The sequence below is a fragment of the Saimiri boliviensis genome, chromosome 17 (assembly GCF_048565385.1).
Source record: "Saimiri boliviensis isolate mSaiBol1 chromosome 17, mSaiBol1.pri, whole genome shotgun sequence".
NCBI lineage: Eukaryota > Metazoa > Chordata > Mammalia > Primates > Cebidae > Saimiri > Saimiri boliviensis.
The window spans coordinates 17,085,326-17,108,578 of NC_133465.1; the positions used below are offsets into that span (position 1 = coordinate 17,085,326).

Sequence of the window (23,253 nt, forward strand, 5' to 3'; positions counted from 1 at the left end):
CCTCACCAGAGCTACCCTTTACCATCTTTACAAGCAATATAGTCTTTTGCTAGCCTTCTCTTCTTCCAGCCTCTGCCCATTACCCAGTTCCAAAGCCACTCCTGCATTGGTAGGTATTTGATACAGCAACAACTCACTTCTCAGTACCTGTTTCTGTCTGAGTTTGTTAAGGCTGCTATAACAAGATACCTTAGATTGGGTAATTTATAAACAACAGAAATTCATTGCTCACAGTTCTAGAGGCTGGAGTCCTGGATCAAGTCACCAGCAAATTGGTGTCTGGCGAGGGCTCACTCTGCTTCTGAGGTGGCACTTGTTGCTGTGTCCTCACATGGTGGAAGGAGCAAGGCAGCTCCCTTTGCCTCTCTGTAAGGGCACTCATCCTGTTCATGAAGGCAGGGGCCTTGTGGCTTTATCACTTCCCAAAGGCCCCACCTGTTAATACTGTCACATTGGGTATTAGGTTCCATCATAGCATTTTGAGAGGACACCATCTTCAGACCACAGCACTCTCTTTGTCTATCCAAGGACCACGAGGGAATATGAAGAATGAACGTAGTTGGGTTGGGGTGGTAGAGTTATACATGAATTTGTTTTTGTGTTTAAGAAACTTCCTCATGCCTTAATAATGTCCTCTTAATTTTTTTAAAAAATGCTGCCTTTGAGTTGTTGGGGAGGAACCCTAACTCCCAGCCCTCATAGGTTCAGTGTTTGGCGGTCTATGGACTAAACTGGCAAAAGACAGATGAGGAAGAGGAAAGACAGAGTTTAATCATTATATACAGATGTGTGTGATTAAACTCTTGTGTGAGTCACAAAAACGTGACTCAAAAGAAGTGGTTAAAATTTGGGGCTTATATAGCATCTTAATAGGGGAAGGGGAGGTTCAGAAAGGCCGGTGTGGGAAAACAGATGACTTGTTTTGTTTTGTTTTGAGATGCTCTTTTACCCAGGCTGGAGTGCAGTGGCATGATCTTGGCTCACTGCAGTCTCTGCCTCCCAGGTTCAAGCGATTCTCTTGCCTCAGCCTTAGCTGGGACTGCAGGTACATGCCTCCATGCCCAGGGAAATTTTGTATTTTTTTTTTTTAGTAGAGATGGGATTTTGCCATGTCAGCCAGGCTGGTTTCCTGACCTCAAGGGATATACCCGCCTCTGCCTCCCAAAGTGCTAGGATTACAGGTGTGAGCCACTGTGTCCGGCCCAGATGACTTTTTTTTTTTTTTTTTTTTTTTTTTTTTTTGAGATGGAGTTTCGCCCTTGTTACCCAGGCTGGAGTGCAATGGCACGATCTCGGCTCACTGCAACCTCCGCCTCCTGGGTTCAGGCAATTCTCCTGCCTCAGCCTCCTGAGTAGCTGGGATTACAGGCACGTGCCACCATGCCCAGCTAATTTTTTGTATCTTTAGTAGAGACGGGGTTTCACCATGTTGACCAGGATGGTCTCGACCTTGTGATCCACCCACCTCGGCATCCCAAAGTGCTGGGATTACAGGCTTGAGCCACCGTGCCCGGCCCCAGATGACTTCTTAATAGGGGAAGAGGAGGAAGGAGGGGCCTGATGGGAAGGAGGCTAGTTTTTGACAGTGTCTGTTTAGGTATGTTCTGGACTTATTCTAGTCTTAGGTGATAAGAGGTTGTCTTCCCCTGTGTTCCAGGGAGGATATTTATCACAGTTGAGTTCTTTTGTGAGGCTCTGCTTTTCAGCATGTAAGGGACTTCAGGAATTCAAACGCTTTCAGCTCAAAATGATTTTTAGATCACAGAGGCATATTCTGGACTGTTAGTTTTTTTTCCTGTGCCTAGGAGTTTGCTCATTTATAAATAGAGGGGAAAACAAAACAAAACAAAACAGAGAAGAAACTATTGTGACTGAGATAGTGTGCCATGAAGAAGCTGGGATTCTAGCTGTACTTTGTAGATCCCAGCTGAGGTGGAATTGGATGGCCATCCGGACAGGGTTGAAATCTCCTCATGGGTAGGAGACTGAGCTTAAGTTTGTATCTGGCCCCATCACTTATCAGCTGTGTGTCCTTGAGCCTGTTGTTTATCTGAAAAAGAGTGACAAGAGGCTGTCCTCAGAGTTGACAGGCCAAGACAGTGAAGAGCCCAGGACGAGCCCTCAGGACCTAGCGCTGCCTGCTTTATATAAGTGAGACAGGACTGCAGTGATGAGACATTCAGTGATGGGCCATGGTGTGGCCAGGAGGATATCAGCCTGACTACTAGGAGGCCCCTAACAGGAAGACATGGACTAATGTAGCATATATCTTCAGGAAGCCAGCCAAGGAGGACTTTGAATACCAGTAAATACACTCACGTCCTAGAAGGCAGCCAACAAAGGCTCTCGATCCGGAGCAGTTAAGTGTTCAGCAGGCCAGGCCTGCATCTGTGTTTGGGATAGGTTGCACAGAAGAGAAGCTGGAAGTGTGGAGGCCAGATCCAGGAGGCTGATGAAGTTGAGCAGGCACATGGGAGGGGAGCTTGATCTCTTGGGCTGTGCTGTCCAGCCTGGTGGCCACCGGCTATGTGTGGCTCCTGCACACTGGGAATGGAGGGGGAGCAATGGGAGTGTGAAGGACACACAACCCTAATCTGAAAACCTTAATGTGAATATCTCATTAATGAAGTTTTACTGATTCTGTGTAAAAATGGTAATATTTTGATATATTGAATCAAATCAAATGTTATTAAAATTAATTTTACCTATTTGTGCTTTTATAATGTGGTTACTAGAAAATCTAATATTGCATATGTGGCTTACTTTTGTCACTTTGTGTTTCTCTTGTGCATTGCTCTTCTAGGGGATGGTAGCATGGGAATGAAAGTGACAGAGCACACTGGAAATGTTAAAAAGACGATGGGAGGGAGGCCAGATTCCTTGGCTCACTCCTTTAATCCTAGCACTTTGGGAGGCTGAGGTGTAAGGATTGCTTGAGACCAGGAGTTTGAGACCAGCCTAGGCAACATAGCAAGACCTTGTTTATACAAAAAGTTTAAAAATTAGCCAGCCATGGTGATGTGCCTATAATCCCAGCTACTTGGGAGGCTGAGGTGAGAGAATCACTTGAACCCAGGAAGTCGACGCTGCAGTGAGTCATGATGGTGCCACTGCAATCCAGCCTGGGTGACAGAGTGAAACCCTGTCTCTAAAAAAGATGGCAGGAGGGAGTGAATATTTTTAATGCGTTAGTCTCCAGGACAGCCCTTTTAATGAAGTGATGATTTTCCATTTTATAGATAAACAGGGTCAGAAAGAGAAAGAGACTTCCCCACAGTCACATAGTGACAAGCTAGACTTGTCTGATGAAAACCTGAGCTTTTTCTTGGGTTCTTGGGTCTCTTGGACTTAGTGATGGGGTTTTAAGGAGGAGGAAGGTAGGAGATAGAGACAGGGTTCAGGTTTTGGGGCTGGGAACGTGTTAATAAAGTGTTTGGCTCAGGGCCGCAAAGCCTTTTTGCTTGTGTGTGCACTTCTCACAACCTCATGTGCCCAGGCTGTTGGTGCTGGGGGTAGGCCCGGGGCTGCCACTCCCTTTCCAAATCCTTGTCTGGCCACAGAGGGGCTTGTGTCTAGGAACCTCAGCAGAACCCTGCAAGGACTGGATGGGACCATTGGTGAGATGAGCCATGCCCGAGAGCATGGAAGAAATTATGTTCCTCTTCAGTCCTGCAAGTGCGTGGGCTGTGATGAGGAATGTGTTGGCAGTCTTTCAGTGAACCCTGCTCCTTTGGAACTTGCTGGCCGTTAGCTTTTGGTGTGGCCTTACGGAGTGGACTCTGGACTTCGGCACTGAACTACAGGTTTCCCATCTAGAAATGAGGTCATGGGACTGGATGATCTCTCTGTTCTTTCTAACATTTCTTTACTCATTTGATCTTTATGTTTCATCTATAATTTTAATTATGATGTTCCTATGTTTATGTTTTGACTCAAGTAGTGATTACTACAGGCCTTCTTTGGGAGTGCAGTAGAATTTTAGTTTTACAGAACCTAAATATTGGATTGTTTTTATACATTTGATGAGTTGGCACCCTATATATAATGCTTTTTTAAGGTACTAGCAAATAATATATGAAGGGAAAAAGCATTATTCTTGTAGCATCTCAAATAAAGATTTTGTTATTTAGTATTAGATTTTAAAAATTACTTTGTATCTTCTGATTTCTTATAGATGAAAATCTGACCACTAAAAGCCATGAAAATACTTTTTCAGGATATAAACAGTGTGTATATTATATCTGAAAACATTATAATGCATAAAAGTTAGAAGAAAATAATAATTACTGGTTGGTCCCCCTATTCAGACACACTACTTTAATTTGGTGAGCCTCCTTTTAGTTTTTCACCCTTATTTTCATAGAGCTTAATTATTTTCATGCTTAATACATAATTATGCATTTTGCTGCCTCCTTCTCCCAGCTTCCTGACATGTCATGTCACCCAGGCTGGAGTGCAGTGATGCAATCATGGCTCACTGCAGCCTTGACCTCCCAGGCTCAAGCGATTTGTCCGTCCACCTCAGCCTCTTGTAAACAGCGTTTTTATGGCTCATATCCCATTGTATGAATGTGGCTTCGACTGCTGAACCACACCCTGATTTGGGGTTTTTATGTTTTCTTCTGTTCTTTGCCCTTATAATGTGGCAATGACTATATGTGGATAAGACACTTTACATACTTTGGCTTATTTTATTTCAAGCTTCTAAAAGTGAGATTAATGAGTCAGAAGGTATGAATATAATGCTTTTTGTCAAATTGATTTCCTAAAGGGCTATTCATTATACTTTTTCACTGGCATTGAGATCAAGGGTCCTGGGAGTAGGAGTGTTGAAAGTGCAAAATGTCACTTTGGTTCTGGAATTGATCTGGCTTTCCTTTGTTTCGTTATACTTTTTGTGCTCTCCTGATGCTCACCTAGGGTCACACATTGCCTTTGTTTGTCATATGGCTTTAATCTCTTTCAATCTAGAGTAGTGGTTCTCAATTAGAGAGTGAATATTGTCTCCTAGAGGACATTTGAAAATGTCTGGAGATATTTTTGTCACAGTCAAGCGGGTAGCTACTGGCATCTAGTGAGTAGAGGCCAAGCATGCTGCTAAGCCTCTCAGGGTACACAGGACGGCCCCTGGCAGCATAAAACATGTCTGCCCCAAGATCTCAGCAGTTGAGAAACCCTGATCTAGAACAGTCCTTTCACTTTTTTTTAGTGACATTGCCTTAAAAGGAAATCGAAGTCAAAGTCACAAAGCGTAGAATTAACCATTTTAAAGTATAAAGTTTACTGGCTTTCAGTGTATTCAGTTTTGTGTAGTTACCATTTCTTTCTGGTTTCAAACTTCTCATGACCCCAGAAGAATGCCCCAAACCCATAGTTTCCCGATGCCCCTTCCCCCAGTCTCTGGCAGCCACTCATCTCCTTTCTGTTTCTGTGGATATTTGCCTACTCTGGACATTTCATAGAAACGGAATCGTATCATATGTGGGCTTTTGTATCTGGCTTCTTTCTCTGAGCATGTTTTTGAGGTTCATCTGTGTTTTAGCACGTGTCAGTAGTACATTGCTTTTGATGGCTGGATAATATTTCATTGTCAGCATTTATAGGAATTTGGGTTGTTTCCACTTTTGGCTGTGCTGCTCTGTATATTCATGTTTGAGTTTCTATGTGGATAGGTGATTCATTTCTCATGGTCTCTACCCAGGATTGGAATTGCTGGGTCATCTGGTGTATTTTTAACTTTTTGAGGAGCTGCCAGACTCTTTTCCAGAGCAACTGCACTATTTTATATTTTATATTCCTACTGGTAATGTACAAAGGTTCCAATTTCTCCACATCCTCATCAACACTTATTTTTTTTCTCTCTCTCTCTCTCTTTTTTTTATAGCCAGCCCAGTGGGCATGAAGTGGCATCTGATTGTGGTTTTGATAAACATTTCCCTACTGACTAATCCTTGACCTCTCAGGCTCAAGTGATCCTCTCACCTCAGTCCCCCTCCCTACTACAGGCATGCACCGCCATGCCTGGCTAATTTTTGTATTTTTTGTAGAGACAGTGTTTAACTATATTGCACGGGCTGGTCTTAAACTCCTGAGCTCTGGCAGGCAATCTGTCCACCTCAGCCTCCCAAAGTGTTGGGATTATAGGCATGAGCCATTGTGCCCAGCCTACTTTATGTATTTTGGATACTAGACTCTTACCAGATACGTGATATGCAAATATTTTCTGCCATTCTGTGGGTTATTTTTTTACTTTTTTATTTTTTATTGAGACAGGATCTCACTGTGTCACTCTGGCTGGAGTGCAGTAGCCTGATCATGGCTCAGTGCAGCCTCAACCTCCCAGGCTCAAGTGATCCTCTTGCCTCAGTCTTCTGAGAGCTGGGACTACAGGTGCATACCATCATGCCTGGCCAATTTTTAAAAAAATTTGTAGAGATGGGGTCTTGCTGTGTTGCCTAGGCTGGTCTTGAATTCCTGGGCTCAAGCAATCCTGTCTCCTCAGCCTTCCAAAGTGCTGGAATTATATGTGTGAGCCACCATGCCCGGCCACAAAATATTTTAATTTTGATGAAGTCCAATTTATATTTTTGTTGCTTGTCTTTGGTATAATATTTAAGAATTCTATTTTCTTTCTTTTCTTTTGTCCTTATTTTTTTGAGACAAGGTCTTGCTCTGTTGCCTAGGCTGGCATGCAGTGCATGATCTTGGCTCACTACAACCCCTGCCTTCCGGGCTCTAGTGATCCTCCCACCTCAGTCCTCCAAGTAGCTGGGACTGCAGGCATGTGCCACCACCAAATCTGGCTATTTTTGTATTTTTTTTGTAGAGATGGTATATCACTGTGTTGCCTAGGCTGGTTTCAAATTCCTGGGATCAAGAGATCCACCCAGCTCAGCCTCCCGAAGTACTTGGGATTACAGGAGTAAACCACTGCACCTGGTCCAGAATCCTGTTTTCTGTCATTTCTTTTCAATAATGATTTGTAGTTTTCACAAATCCTTGGTTAAATTTTTTCCTAGTATTTTATTTTTTTTGCCTCCTTTTGTTAATAGAATTGCTTTCTTAATTTCCTCTTTTGATTGCAATGCTAGTGTGTAGCAGCTGATTTTGTGTGTTGATTTTGTACTTGGCAACTTGGCTGAATTCATATATTAGCTTTGGTAGGTGTATTTGTGGATTCTTGGGGATTTTCAATATGTATGATCATGTCATCTGCTAATAGAGATAGTTTTACTTTTCCTTTCTGATCTGGATGCCTTTTATTTCTTTTTCTGGCCTAATTACCCTTGCTAGCATATCCAATATGATAGTGGAAGGCAGTGGCGCAGCGGGCATCCTTGTCTTGGTCCTCATGTCGGCTCACTGCAGCCTCCGCCTCTTGGGTTCAGGCAATTCTCCTGCCTCAGCTTCCTGAGTAGCTGGGATTACAGGCACGTGCCACCATGCCCAGCTAATTTTTTTTTGTATTTTTAGTAGAGACAGGGTTTCACAATGTTGACCAAGATGGTCTCGATCTCTTGACCTTATGATCCACCCGCCTTGGCCTCCCAGAGTGCTGGGATTACAGGCTTGAGCCACCGCTCCCCGCCAGTGTTGAATGTTTTTATCTTGAGATATTAACTTCTTTAAAGCTTTGTTTTACTTTTAATATAAAAACTTTGGTGTGTGTATTTTATTCCAACAGTGCTGATTCCTAAAGAAAAGCCCCCAATCACAGTTGTGGGTGATGTTGGAGGAAGGATTGCCATCATCGTGGTATGTAGACCTTTTTTATTATTAATTCTAGTATTTGCCATTGTTATTCTGTTGACTGATTGACTGACTGACTGATTTTGAGTCTTGCTCTGTTGCCCAGGCTGGCATGCAGTGGTACAATCTTGGCTCACTGCAACTTCTGCCTCCTGTGTTCAAACCATTCTCCTTCCTCAGCCTCTTAAGTAGCTGGGTTTAGAGGTACCTGCCATCATGACTGGCTAATTTTTGTATTTTTAGAAGAGATGGCATTTCACCATGTTGGCCAGGCTGGTCTCGAGCTCCTGACCTTAAGATATCTGCCCGCCTGGGCCTCCCAAAGTGTTGAGATTACAAGCATGAGCCACTGTGCCTGGCCAGTTCGTAAAGATAGCAGTGTGGCCAAATAATTATCATTTAAGTTGATGCCTGGTGGTAAATGTTTGCTTTGGCCCAGAAATTGGAAAATTCTATTGTTTAGTTTTAAATTGCTAACTAGTAGCCAGGCACAGTGGCTCAAGCCTGTAAACCCAGCACTCTGGGAGGCTAAGGTGGGCCGATAGCTTGGGCCCAGAAGTTCAAGACCGGCCTAGGCAACGTGGCAAAACCCTGTCTCTCTAAAAAATGCAAAAATTAGCCAGACTTGGTGGCACATACCTGTAGTCCCAGCTACTCAAGAGGCTGAGGCAAGAGGATTGCTTGAGCCTGGGGCACAGAGGTTGCAGTGGGCTGAGATCATGCCACTGCACTCCAACCTGGGCAACAGAGTGAGGCTGTGTCTTAAAAAAACAAACAAACAAACAAACAAACCTGTCATAACATGAGATACTGTTCTGTGATAAAGTACAGTCCAGGTGCGGTGACTCACACCTGTAATCCCAACACTTTGGGAGGCCGAGGCAAGCAGATCACCTGAGATCAGGAGCTCGAGACCAGCCTGGCCAACATGGTGAAACCCCTCTCTACTAAAAATACAAAAATTAGTTGAGCATAGTGGCACATGCCTGTAATACCAGCTGCTTGGGAGGCTGAGTCTAGAGAATTGACACATACCTGTAGTCCCAGCTACTCAAGAGGCAGAGGCAGGAGGATTGCTTGAGCCTGGGGTGCGGAGGTTACAGTGAGCTGAGATCATACAATCCAGCCTGGGCGACAGAGTGAGACTCCATCTTAAAAAGAAAAAAGTAAAGTACAAAGTTGATTATAACTGTTTAAAACATACATTCTTTCACACATCTTAAGACCAGTATACAAAAAGAGTGCACTTAATGCCTATGCCTATATAGTTTAAAGAATAGAATGAACACTGGGTACCCGCTAGCTCACTTGAAGCATGGAACATCACCAGGTACCTGGAAGCCTCCTCTGGGCTTACCTTGGTCTCTTTGCCTCAGAGGTTGTCACTGATGTGAAGCTGCCCATCTTTATCCTGATAGCCACGAGTACATGTGTCCTTAAATGCTGTCTGTTTTTCTTGTCTTTGATGTTTATGTAAATGATGTCTTTGTGTACTTTGGGACTTTTTTGCTCAACACTTGTATTGAAATTTATTTGTGTAGTGGCAGGAAGTTATACATTATTCTTTTTCACTGCTGTGTGATGTGTCTTTGGTATAACTGCTACACAACTGATTGAGGCAGTGGTACTGCTTTGAACATCCTTGTACCTATTTTCCAGTGTATCTGTGTGAGTTTGAAGGTGCCTGGGAGTGGAGTTGTTGGGTCTGAAGGCATATACATTTTTAACTTTACAAGATGCTGCCAAATTGTTTCCAAAGTGGTTGCATCCATTTCCCAAGCTCCATAGTGTGTGTCCCATGTTATCCCCAGTGCTTGACAATGTTGTGCACACCTTCTTCAGGATAGAAAATCTCTCATGTCGGCTGAGCGCAGTGGCTCACACCTGTAATCCCAGCACTTTGGAAGGCCGAGGCAGGCGAATCACCTGAGGCCAGGAATTCAAGACCAGCCTGGCCAACATAGTGAAACCCCATTTCTACTGAAAATACAGAAATTAGCCAGGCGTGGTGGTGTGCACCTGTAATCCCAGCTACTCAGGAGGCTGAGGCAGGAGAATCACTTGAACCCGGGAGGTGGAGGTTGCAGTGAGCCAAGATCACACCACTGCACTCCAGCCTGGGTGACAGAGGGAGACTCATCTCGGGGAAAAAAAAACATAAGAAAATCTCTCATGTCACCCTTTCGGGTTATAGCTGTCTATTAATTATTCCTTAGTTGGCAAGACTATAGTAACAAGATGCTGTGGATTCAGTAGCACTTTTTTCCCCCTTCTATTGCCACTGTATTATTTAGAAAACCTTTTTATTTTGAAGTAATTACAGAGCCACATGAAGTAGGGGGAAATATACAGGGACATCCTGCGTATTCTTTACCCAGCATCCTCCATTTTGCTTAACAATAGTACAGTAACACAGCCTGGAAATTCTCAGTGCTACTGCCACAGAGATCCTTCAGACAGCACCATTTGTGCATGTACTGTGTGTGTGTGTGTGTGTGTGTGTGTGTGTGTGTGTGTGTATGTATGTGTGTGTGGTCTTATCATGGGTGGCTTTGTAGAACCACCACCACAGCCAGGACACAGAATTGCTCCTTCACTGCAAGGTACCCTCATGTTTCCCTTCATAGCTACACTCACATCCTTCCCACCCAATCTGCAACCCCTGCTGTCTTTGTTCATTTTGTGCTCCTGTAACACCTGAGACTACATTGTTTATAAAGAATAGAAATGTATTCTCTCACAGTTCTAGAGGCTGGAAGTCCAAATCATGGCACCAGCATTTGGTCTGGTGAGGGCCTTCTTGCTGTGTCCTCACATGGCAGAAGGTAGAAGGACAAAAATGAATGAACTTTTCTGCGGACGGGCAGGAAGAAGGAGAACTCGCTCCCACAAGCCTTTTTATAGTGACATGAATCCATTCCTGATGGTGGAGCTCTCACAACCTAAACACTTCCCCAAACCCCACCTCCCAGCACCGTTGCACTGGGGAATATGTTTCCAGCACATGAACTTTGGAGAGACAAAAACATTCAAACCACAGCACTGGCAACCACTGATCTGTCCTCTTTCTTTCTTTCTTTCTTTAATTTTTATTATTTTTTTAAAATAAAGGCGAGGTTTCACCATGTTGATCAGGCTGGTCTTGAACTCCAGACCTCAGGTGATCCACCCACCTTGACCTCCAAAGTGCTTGGATTACAGGTGTGAGCCACCATGCCCGGCCCGTCCTCTGTCTTTCTAATTATTATTTCAAGAATGTCATACAAATAGAATCTATGGTATATAACCTTTTGAGGTTTTTTTAACCTACCATGATTCCCCTGAGATCCATCCAGGTTGTTTTGTATATTAACATTTTATTCCTTTTTATTGCTGAGCAGTATCCCATGGTATAGAGGTTCCAGTTTGGGGCTACTATACATAAAACTTGCTATGTACTTTCATGTATGGGTTTTTATGTAAACAGAGTTTTAATTTCTCTGGGATAATTGCACTTACAAATGAAGTTGTTTGCATGGTAGTTGCAAATATAGTCTTATAAGAGACTGTCAGACTATTTAGTGAAGTGGCTGTACCATTTTACTAGTAGCGCTTTTTAAGGTAGGGCTGTGTGTGTGTGTGTGTGTGTGTGTGTGTGTGTGTGTGTGTGTGCCAGCACAAGTTTTGTTTGTTTGTTTTCTGAGATAGAGTCTGGGTCTACTGCCCAGGTTGGAGTGCAGTGGCCTGATAACAGCTTACTGTAACTTCTACCTCCTGGGCTCAAGCAGTCTTCCTGCCTCAGCCTCCCAGGTAGCTAGGACTACAGTATACACCACTATTCCTGGCTAATTTTTGTTTTTGTAAAGACTGGGTTTTGCTATGTTGCTCAAGCTGGTCTTGAACTCCTGAGCTCAAGCAATCTGCCCACCTAGGCTTCCCAAAGTGCTGGGACTACAGGTATGAGCTACCACACCTGGCCTTTATATGTATATTTTTGATCATAGTAACTTCAGTATACAATTAAAGAGTAATATGTGGTGTGGAAAATAAATACATGAATATTTATTCAACTCTAGACAGTGTTTGATGCCATAATGGGTTTAAAGTAACTCTGGGAGCCTAGGAATCTAGTCTATAGATTAGAAACCACTGAACTGGGTAGTTTATTATTAAAAATAATAGTCATTATTTTTTCCATTGTAATAACATATCAATAACATATTTCCCATATGCCCAGTGGAGAAAATTTGGAAATAAGGAAAAGTAGCAAGAAGAAGCTGGGGGAAAGAGCCACTCATAATTCTATTACCCAGCATCAAAAACATCTTTTAACACTTTTTCTGTGCATTAAAAACAAACAAAATCATACCTCCGTCATTTCTGGTGCAACCTGCATTGTGACAGCACAGTGTTGGCCACTTATGGTACAGAAAGCAATGTTACCCTGGGAGCCTGGAGTGGTGGGAGATAGCCCCAGTAGTGGCAGGTGCTGTGCAGGAGGAGGCTCGTGTAAAAGTCCTGGAGGGATGCCATGGGACACAGTGATAGGGACATAGGGCTGTGCTGTCTGCACTAGGCCAAATGGAAGAGGAGATTTTTCACAATAAATGTGGGCAGACCCTTTTTTCCCCTGGTTGTCTAACCTATTATTGCAGAAGTGCTCATATACCTTCTTTTCCATTTGTACTTGGCAGGATGACATTATTGATGATGTTGACAGCTTTCTCGCTGCAGCAGAGACCCTGAAGGAAAGAGGTGCATATAAGATCTTTGTGATGGCAACTCATGGCTTGTTATCTTCTGATGCCCCCCGGCTGATTGAAGAGTCTGCCATTGATGAGGTAACAGGGTCTGGTTGTGTGTGGGTGCAGCTGCCTAGGCTTTTGGCACATCTTGATCTCAGAGAGTAGGTCTAAGACAGATCTTTTGTGGTTAAGAAGGGACTCAAGTCCTGGGCGTGGTGGTTCACACCTGTAATCCCAGCACTTTGGGAGGCTGATGCAGGCGGATTACCTGAGGTCAGGAGTTCAAGACCAGCCTGGCCAACATGGTAAAACCCTGTCTCTACTAAATACAAAAGTTAGTTGGGCGTGGCGGCGGGTGCCTGTAATCCCAGTTTCTTGGGAGGCTGAGGCAGGAGAATCGCTTGAACCCAGAAGGCAGAGGTTGCAGTGAGCCGAGATCACGCCATCGTACTCCAGCCTGGGCAACAAGAGTGGAACTCCTCTCAAAAAGTAAAAGGGATTCAAAGGTGGTTAAGGATTGTATTTCATTGAATATAAGCTCTAACTCTACCACTTCTTTTAAATGACAGCTTTATTGAAATATAATTTACATACCATACAATTCATCCATTTAAAGTATACAGTTCAGGGGCTGGGTACAGTGGCTCCTGCCTATAATCCCAGCACTAGGGGAGGCCACAGTGGGTAGATCACTTGAGATCAGGAGTTTGAGACCAGCCTGGCCAATATGGTGAAACCCCATCTCTACTAAAAATACAAAAATTAGCCAGGCGTGGTGGTGGGTGACTGTAATCCCAGCTATTTTGGAGGCTGAGGCAAGAGAATCTTGAACCCAGGAATCAGTGGCTGCAGTGAACCAAGACTGTGCCACTGCACTCCAGCCTGGGCAACAGAACGAGACTCTGTCTCAAAAAAAAAAAATAATAATGTGTACAACTCACTGGTTTTTAGAATGTTCACAGGGTGCAGTCATTACCATAGTTGATTTTAGAACATTTTCATCTCCCTAGAAAGGAACCCCCATATCCATTAGCTGTCACTTCACATTTTCTCGCAATGCTGTTAGTCCCTGGCAGCCACTAATTTGCTTTCTGTCTCTCTAGAGTTGCCTGTTCTGGACATTTCATATAAATGAGATCATACAGTGTGTGGTCTTTTGTGTCTGGCTTCCTTCACTCAACATAGTGTTTTCAAGGTTCATCCGTGTTGTAGCATGGAGTAATACTTCATTCCTTATGATCAAATAATAATTCTTTTGCCTGGATAGTCCACATTTTGTCTCTCTTCATATTTCATATGTTGATAGAAAATTTTTTTCTACCTTTTTTTTTTTTTTTTTTGAGACGGAGTTTCGCTCTTGTTACCCAGGCTGGAGTGCAATGGTGCGAACTCGGCTCACCGCAACCTCCGCCTCCTGGGCTCAGGCAATTCTCCTGCCTCAGCCTCCTAAGTAGCTGGGATTACAGGCACGCGCCACCACGCCCAGCTAATTTTTTGTATTTTTGGTAGAGACGGGGTTTCACCATGTTGACCAGGATGGTCTCGATCTCTCAACCTCGTGATCCACCCGCCTCGGCCTCCCAAAGTGCTGGGATTACAGGCTTGAGCCACCGCGCCCGGCTTTACCTTTTTTTTTTTTTTTTTTTTTTTTTTTTTTTTAAGACTGGGTTTCACCATGTTGATCAGGCTGGTCTTGAACTCCCAACCTCAGGTCATCTGCCCACCTTGGGCTCCAGTGTGCTTGGATTACAGGCATGAGCCACCACACCCGTCCTTTTCTACTTTTAAACTTATGATTAGTGCTGCAGTAAACATTTGTGTACAAGTTTTTGTGTGGACATGTGTGTTCCCTTCTCTTGGATACGTATCTAGGTTTAGAATTGCTGGGCATAAAGTAACTTCATGTTTAAACTTTTGAAAAGCTGCTAGACTGTTTTTCTTTCTTTTTTTTTTTCAAGTTTGAAGTTCCCAGTAAGTATTTCAAATCACAGGGGTTTGAGGGATGTTCACACAATGTGTCTGGCTCAGATTTTGGGCACTAGGACAAACTCCAGATTGCTCAGTCACTAGATTCACATGTTCAAGCAGACCAGAGTCACTGGCTTGCTTCTAACCTTTAACAAATGTAATCAGTGAGATAAGGGTGGTAGGAACTATTTCTCCTCCCAGGTTGGGCTTGCACTTTAGGAGGCCGAGGTGGGCAGATTTTGAGCTTAGGAGTTGAGACCAGCATGGACAAATAAACAAGACCAGGTCTCTACAAAAAGTTTGGGCATAGGAGTTTATGCCAGTAGTCCCAGCAACTAGGGAGGCTGAGGCGGGAAGATGGCCTGAGCCCAGGAGGCAGATGCAGTGAGCCGCTTGTGCCACTGCACTCCAAGCCTGGTAACCAAGCTGTCTCAAGTATTCTCTTCCCGTTCTTACCCTGTATTCCTCTATTCAATCTCAGCTGCCACAATTAGACAGACGGAAAGTGCAAGGACATGTTTTTCTTGCATCTGTGGTGGAGCTGCCAGACTGTTCTTCAAAGCAGCGGCACCATTTTACATCCCCACAGCAGTGAGTAGGGGTTCCAGTTTCTCTGCATCCCTCCAACACTTGTTATTATCTTTTTTGTCCTATCTGCCCTAGTGGGTGTGATGTTATCAATTTTTTTTTTTTTTTAAAGACAGGGTTTCACCACGTTGGTCAGGCTGGTCTTGAACTCCCGACCTCAGGTGATCCACCCGCCTTGGCCTCCAAAATGCTTGGATTACAGGTGTGATCCACCACGCCCGGCCCCTGATGTTATCAAATCTTAACCTAAGAAGCACAGGTAGCTTCACATTGACTTGAAATATTGACTTGAGACACAGACCCACTGTTTTCTTGTCATGGAGAGCCTCAGATTTGAGAAGGTAATCACATTTCCAGACCAAATCATGAAGCTACTTGGCTTTCTTATGCTCTGGGTTTTTCCTCTTGCTTCACAGGTGGTAGTCACCAATACAATTCCACATGAAGTCCAGAAGCTCCAGTGCCCCAAGATTAAAACTGTGGATATCAGCATGATCCTTTCAGAGGCGATCCGTAGGATCCACAATGGGGAGTCCATGTCCTACCTTTTCAGAAACATAGGCTTAGATGACTGAACAGCTTTCCTTTAGGAAAATTCCCAAGGGCCAAACTGGAAACATAAGAGTGACTGCTTGCTGGGATAGATTCACAGGAACCATTGTGTTTGTTCCCCCTCTCCTTGTAACCTCACTTCTTGATTCCTATGAAGATAGACCAACTTTTTATGTCAGTCTGGGTGTTTGTGAGTGAGTTTGGGAGCAATTTTTATAAAAGAAAACCTTTATTCTCGTCTTTTAAAAAGATAACATCTTGTTTTAGTTTAACTGTTTAAAAAAATGACACTTGGAATAAGATTTGTAAGCTCACAAAGTCTTTTTCCGAAGTTGCTTGGGCCAAGTGGTTAAAATGTTAATAAATTAAAATGATCTGTATGATACCTGCAGTTGAAAAGCCAAAAAGATTATACTGTCAAATCCAGTAAATGACATTTTTAGAGCTGCTTTTATAGACAACCATACGGAATATGTGATTGTATTTATTTTCTGCAACTAAAAAAGGAATAAAAACTTGTGTTTGTTTGTTTTTCTAAAACTTTGTGTTTTGGCAGTCGTTTTATAACTAAAATAAAATGAAAGCTGAATCTACACACTGTGAATGTTGAAATGTTCATCAGCTTGTTGTTTTCCCTTCTGCAGCTTTGCAGGGGGATGCTGTAGCCTCCCAGACATAGTGTTCTCTGTTCTGACAATTTGTCCAAGGCCTTGAAAGTGCCTGCTGTGTGGTCATTTGACTGAGGCGGGAGAGGAGTTGGGATCTCAGGGTGCAAGGCTGCAGGCAGCAGGGAACCATTGGGCACCAGCTGCCATTGGTCGGGTGTGGCTTTGCTCCCTCTTCCATGGCTGGCTGTTCTCTGCCATGCTCTAGGGCAGGCGTCCCCAAACTTTTTACACAGGGGGCCAGTTCACTGTCCCTCACAGCGTTGGAGGGCCGCCACATACTGTGCTCCTCTCACTGACCACCAGTGAAAGAGGTGCCCCTTCCTGAAGTGCGGCGGGGGGCCGGATAAATGGCCTCAGGGGGCGCAGTTTGGGGATGCCTGCTCTAGGGAGACGAGGTGCTGGGGGATGCATCCCAAAGAACAAGTGACATGACCCTTGTTGCTGTCAAGGGTCCAAGTATCATGTGTCTTTAGAGTTTAGGACCCTGAACTCCCCCACAGAGTCTATTGGACTGGCCTCACTTGGATCACTGGCACTGGGGTTTACACCCATCTATCCACCCACTCAGCCTGACTTACGGAGGAAAATGTAGACTTGCTCATTAAAACTAATTTTTCTTCCTTCTAAAACACTTTAAACCTTTGCTTTCTGCTTGTCTGTGTTAGAATCTGGAATAAAATAGTAGTTTATTTAGCACAAAATTGAGATCAGTCACCAGACACGCTGGCCTTCCCTGTGCTTCACAGAGAGCAGCGTGGCCCAAGGGCTTGCCCCAGTAGGCCAGGGCCTTGCGTGTGCAGGAGCACTGAGGGCTCTGCTTCTGGAAGCTGCCTGAGTGTTCCATGAACTCCTTCCTGCACACCCAGCAGTGCCGCCCCTCACCCCTACTTTACTTCTGAGGAAACCGCTTTGGGGAAAAGGTGTTCTCTCCCCATGTTTTCAAATCCAGTTAATGATAGAGCTGTTTACTTTGAAAAAGTGTCCTTGAGCCGGGCGCGGTGGCTCAAGCCTGTAATCCCAGCACTTTGGGAGGCCGAGGCGGGTGGATCACGAGGTCAAGAGATCGAGACCATCCTGGTCAACATGGTGAAACCCCGTCTCTACTAAAAATACAAAAAATTAGCTGGGCGTGGTGGCGCATGCCTGTAATCCCAGCTACTCAGGAGGCTGAGGCAGGAGAATTGCCTGAACCTAGGAGGTGGAGGTTGCGGTGAGCCGAGATCGTGCCATTGCACTCCAGCCTGGGTAACGAGCGAAACTCCGTCTCAAAAAAAAAAAAAAAAGAAAAAGTGTCCTTGAATTTTCTGAACCTGTCCCTAGATATTGGGTCTCTCGACCTTCAGAATGAATAGGTTTAGGGCACGGGATGGTAGCTGGCAGCAGCTTTGCCGGTGCAGTTCCATCAGTTGCAGGCTGGAGACCTCCAACCAGCTTCTACATTTGGAAGAAGAGCTGTGGGAGCAAGGTGTCACCACCCGTGAGAGTGGGGCCTGCCTGTGGTGCTGGGACCTCCCCCTGTTGCTGTGAAATGAGTTGAAGAGGCTTCAGTAAATCTCACACTCCGGCTTCTGCTGCGTTTGGGTTCCTCTGCTCTTTGGATGCTATTTGCTGCAATAGATAACGGTTGAAGTCGCCATGTGGTTTGGCTTTATAACAAGTGACAGGCACTTCCTGAATAGCCGTGAGTTGCCCCCCAGGGTGGCTGTGTGGCAGTGGCCCTCCCGTGGTTTGGGAATGAATGGCGGTGCAGCACTAGCAGGAGGACAGGTCCTGCTCTGGGTTCCTTGGAGATGCGGTGGACTTGCAAAGCTCCTTCAGTGGGAGGTTTCCTCCTGCCACCGTATCCAGTGAGCTTTGGCCGCCGTGGTTTTTCCTGGCATTCGTCGTTCATAAAGGAAAGTCACATTTATGGAAGTGAATGGAAACGTTTTATGGGAGTGTTTTCCTCTGGGTAATGAACTTGGCTAAAGCTAGGATCCATCACACCCACAGAGACTTCAAGGTCTGCCCTGAGTTGGCTCTGGAAGAACATGAAGATGAATGCCGAGAGGAGCCACGGGCAGTGCTTATGAGCTAGCAGAGAGCTGAGGCCCAGGAAAGACAATTGGCAGACGATGGTGGTGGAGAGTGGAGTGCCACATCCTGGCCCACTGGGGTGGGGCAGGAGGATGGAGGTCCTCAAGGGGCCGGTCACGTTCTGTGGTGTGGTGGGGAGAGCTGGGGGGCTCTGAGGGCTTCATGAATGCCCAGTAAGGACACCCAAGTCCCTCAGCCACCCTCTTCCCTGCCCGGAGGAGGCCCCAGATACAGTTTCTTCATATACTATAGGCTTTGGCCAGAGAAGCCATTTACCCTAAACTGTCTTTGCTAGAGACAGACAGTCTGGCCAGAGATAATGGGGAAGTGAACCCAGAAATTCTATGACAGAAAACAGACTGTTTCAGTTCTGACTGTGACATCATCACTTGACAGACACATGGTTAGAAAATGCTCTGGAGGCATCAAGAGCACAGGATGCCACCAAAGGGCCTGAGTGGATGGACAGATACCAGTTCCACCACACTGTGTGCCAGGGACATTAATCTTTAGGCTCTCACAGTTTATTACCTCTAAGACTGAGGAGGGAGGATTGCTTGAGTCTGGGAGGTGGAGGCTGCAGTGAGCTGAGATCATGCCACTGCACTCCAAGCTGGGCAACAGAGCAAGACCCCGTCTCAAAAAAAAAAAAAAAGTTGTAGAATTCAACACCTACTTTTAACAGATCAACCAGACAAAAGATAAGTAAGAGATCATGCTGGGTGGCAGAGTGAGATCTTGTCTCAAAAAAAAAAAAAAAAAAGCTGAAATGCTAAATTTTATGTTGTGTGTACTGTGCACTTTATAAAACATTATTGGAAGAAATTATAGAAGACCTAAACAGAAAGGCATCCCATGATCATGGATTGGAAGACTTAATATTGTTAAGATGCAATACTCCAGGCCGGGCGCGGTGGCTCAAGCCTGTAATCCCAGCACTTTGGGAGGCCGAGGCGGGTGGATCACAAGGTCGAGAGATCGAGACCAACCTGGTCAACATGGTGAAACCCCGTCTCTACTAAAAATACAAAAAATTAGCTGGGCATGGTGGCGCGTGCCTATAATCCCAGCTACTCAGGAGGCTGAGGCAGGAGAATTGCCTGAACCCAGGAGGCGGAGGTTGCGGTGAGCCGAGATCGCGCCATGGCACTCCAGCCTGGGTAACAAGAGCGAAACTCTGTCTCAAAAAAAAAAAAAAAAAAAAAAAAGGAAATAATCCTGAGAAGTGAGAGAAAGAAATCATGTTACCTAAAGATAAGCAAAGATAAAAAGTACATGTGACTCCTCAGAAATCATGCAAAAAGGAAGAGTGGAGTGAAATATTTGAATGTGGAGAGAAAAACTCTTCCAACCTAGAGTTCTGTACCCTGTGAAAATATCCTTTAAATATGAAGGAGAAATATTTTGTCAGAAAAACAAAAATTGAGAGAATTTATTGCCAGTAGACCTGCCCTGTAATAAATGTTAAAATAAATTTTTTTTTTTTTTTTTTTTTTTTTGAGACAAGGTCTTATTCTGTTTACCAGCCTGGAGTGTAGTGGCTTGATCTTAGCTCACTGCAGCTTCCGTGTCCTGGGCTCAAGAATCCTTCAACCTCAGCCTCCTGAATAGCTGAGACTACAGGTACTTGCCACCGCGTCTAGCTAATTTTTTTGTATTTTTTTGTGGAGACAAGGTTTCTCCACGTTGTGCAGGTTGGTCTCAAACTCCTGTGCTCAAGCAATCCACCCATCTTGGCTTCCCAGAGTGTTGGGATTATAGGTGTAAACCACTGTGCTTGGCCATTAATTCTTTAAAGGAAAGAAGGATTATAATATAGATCAGAAATTTGGATCTACATAAAGAAAGAAAGTTGGGAGGCCCAGGTGGGTGGATCATGAGGTCAGGAGTTCAAGACGACCCTGGCCAATATGGTGAAACCCCACCTCTACTAAAAATACAAGCATTAGCCAGGAGTGTTGAGGTGTGTCTGGAATCTCAGCTACTCAGGAGGCTGAAGCAGAAGAATGGCTTGAACCCAGGAGGCGGAGGTTGCAGTGAGCCAAGATCGCACCACTACACTCTAGCTTGGGGGACAGAGCAAGACTCTGTCACAAAAAAAAAAAATTAAAATTAAAATAAAAAAGGAAAGAAAGAACATTAAAGAAGGAATATGTTCACATGACTTGAGCTTATAACTATGTCTACTGCACAGATTGGGTAATGGAACACTAAACATTTATACTTGAAAATAACAGCCTAGGAGAATCACTTGAACCTGGGAGGTGGAGGTTCCAGTGAGCTGAGACTGTGCCTTTGCACTCCAGCCTGGGCAACAAAAACGAAGCTCTGTCTCAAAAAAAAAAAAAAAAAAAAAAACCCAACAACAAAACAACAACAAAGCACAACAGCCCAGAAATAGACCCGCCCACATATAGTCAACTGAATTCCTACAAAGCAGAAAAGGTAGGAGAAAAGAGTCTTTCTAACAAATGGTGCTGGAACAACTGGACAACCACATACCAAAAAAAAAAAGAAAAGAAAAAAAAAGATGAATCATAGACCTTACACTTTTCACAAAAATTAACTCAAAATGGACCTAAATGTAAAACACAAATTATAAAACTTTTGGAAGACAACATAGGAGAAAATCTTGATGAATCTGGATTTGGTGATGCTTTTCAGAAACAATATCAAAAGCACAATTGATAAAGGAAAGAATTGATAAGCTGAACCTCATAAAATTAAACATTTCTGCTTTGCAGCTGGGCGTGGTGGCTGATGCCTGTAATCCCAGCACTTTGGGAGGCCAAGGTGGTTGGATTGTCTGAGCTCAGGAGTTCGAGAAACAGGCAAAAAACACTCCAGCCTGGGTAACAAGAGCGAAACTCCGTCTCAAAAAAAAAAAAAAAAAAAAAAAATTGGCTGGGCGAGGTGGCTCAGCCCTGTAATTCCAGCACTGCGGGAGGCTAAGGTGGTGGAGCACTTTAGGCCAGAAGTTGGAGACCAGCCTGGCCAACATGGTGAAACCCTGTCTGTACCAAAAATACAGAATTTAGCCTGTAATCCCAGCCACTTGGGAGTCTGAGCCCAGGAGGTGGAGGTTGGTTGCTGTGAGCCGAGACTGTGCTCCAGCACTCCAGCCTAGGTGACAGAATGAGATTCTGTCTCAAAAATAAAACAAAACAAAAATAAATGTTTTCAGTTTGAAAAAAATGTGTAAAAAGGAAGCAGGGTCTCAAAGAGATACTTTCACCTCGATGTTCGTAGCAACTTTATTCACAGTAGTCAAAAGGTAGAAAAGACTCAGATGTCCAACCGATGACCGGATAAACGAACTATGGCATACACACACGGTTGACAATTACTCAGCGAGAAGACGGAACAAAGAGCTGACATGTGCTACGACATGGATGAACCCTGAAGACATCCTAAGTGGGATCCAGAGTAGTCCAAACATGACTGAGCAGGGACTCCCAGATGCAAAAGTCCACGTATTGTGTGACTGCACTTTATAACATAGCTGTTTTGGAAAAACTTCCAAACTGGGTTTTACCTTTGCTCTCACACTGCAACAAACACAGAAGACTTCTGTGACCAAATGTGGGGACCTCTCCCCACCAACAAACAGGCAATCAATTCTGCAGTAGACGCCAGCCAGTGCCCTCCAATTCAATCCAACACAATCTACCCAGGCGAGGCCTCAGCTCCCAAGGCTGACCCCTCCTTCCCACCAGCCCAGGCCTCTGGAACTTCTGACTCACAGGCTTTAAGGTGGGTTCCCACAACCCCCTCTTTGGGTTCAATTAATTGCTAGAGCGGCTCACAGAACTCAGGGAAACACTTGGGAGGCATACTGGTTTATTGTGAAGGGTCTTTTAATTTTTTTTTCCCAATTTTTTTTTTTTTTTTTTTTTTTTTTTTTTTTTTTGAGACGGTGTTTCGCTCTTGTTGCCCAGGCTGGAGTGCAATGGCGCGATCTCGGCTCAATGAAACCTCCGCCTCCTGGGTTCAGGCAATTCTCCTGCCTCAGCCTCCTGAGTAGCTGGGATTACAGGCACGTGCCACCACGCCCAGCTAATTTTTTGTATTTTTAGTAGAGACGGGGTTTCACCATGTTGACCAGGATGGTCTCGATCTCTTGACCTCTTGATCCACCCGTCTCGGCCTCCCAAAGTGCTGGGATTACAGGCCTGAGTCACCGCGCCTGGCCTGTGAAGGGTATATTTTAAAGGATACAAATAAATAGCCAGATGAAGAGATACACAGGGCGAGGTCTGGAGGGTCCTGAGTGCCGGAGCTTCTGTCTCTGCAGTTGGGGAGCGCCACCCTCCAGCACGAGGATGAGTTCTAGTTTACCTTCCCGTCTGCCTCCACTTGATTCGGCCACCTGGAAGCTCTCTGAACCCAGTCCTCTTTAGTTTTAATGATAGCTTCCTGAGATTAGCATTCCTTCCCCCAGGGTGTGGGGCAGGACCTTCTCTGGAATGAGGGTTATATGACCCACAATTAGAAAGGCAGGGGAAGATTAGAGGCTGCCTTGGGGCAGGTGAGAGGAGGGCAGGAGAAGGTCAGAGAGATTCTGTTTCCTGAGGCCTGACATGCCAGATGCTTTAACAATAGAACACAGCAAGGGCAGTGGAGTTATTCAGGAACCCTGGGTGAAAGCCTGTGGAAATACACACAACACCGCTAACACCAAAGCAGGCAACTTCTACACATCTATGATACCACAACACCACAGAAGGCAAATCACAAAGAGAGAGGGTAGATTGGTGGTTGCCAAAGGCTTGTGGGTAATGAAGAGTGATGACTTATTTTTTTTTTTTTAGAGACAGGGTTTCACCATGTTGGCCAGGCTGGTCTCGAATTCCTGACCTCAGGTGATCTACCCACCTCAGCCTCCCAGAGTGCTGGGATTACAAGCATGAGCCACTGCACCCGGCCTG

The 23,253-nt window shown here is 44.7% G+C and overlaps 1 protein-coding gene across 8 annotated transcripts in view; it reads left to right on the forward strand.

The window, feature by feature from the left end:
• Window positions 1-16,174, forward strand: part of PRPSAP2 (phosphoribosyl pyrophosphate synthetase associated protein 2) — a 67,536-nt gene extending 51,362 nt beyond the window's left edge. For all 8 annotated transcript variants that reach the window (XM_039476450.2, XM_074388250.1, XM_074388252.1 and 5 more), the window contains 3 exons: window positions 7,685-7,755; window positions 12,423-12,569; window positions 15,446-16,174. In XM_039476450.2, coding sequence (XP_039332384.1) covers window positions 7,685-7,755; window positions 12,423-12,569; window positions 15,446-15,604 — 377 coding nt within the window. In that variant the 3' untranslated portion in view covers window positions 15,605-16,174. The remainder of the gene's footprint in view (window positions 1-7,684; window positions 7,756-12,422; window positions 12,570-15,445) is intronic.
• The last annotated feature ends 7,079 nt before the right edge of the window (window positions 16,175-23,253 follow it).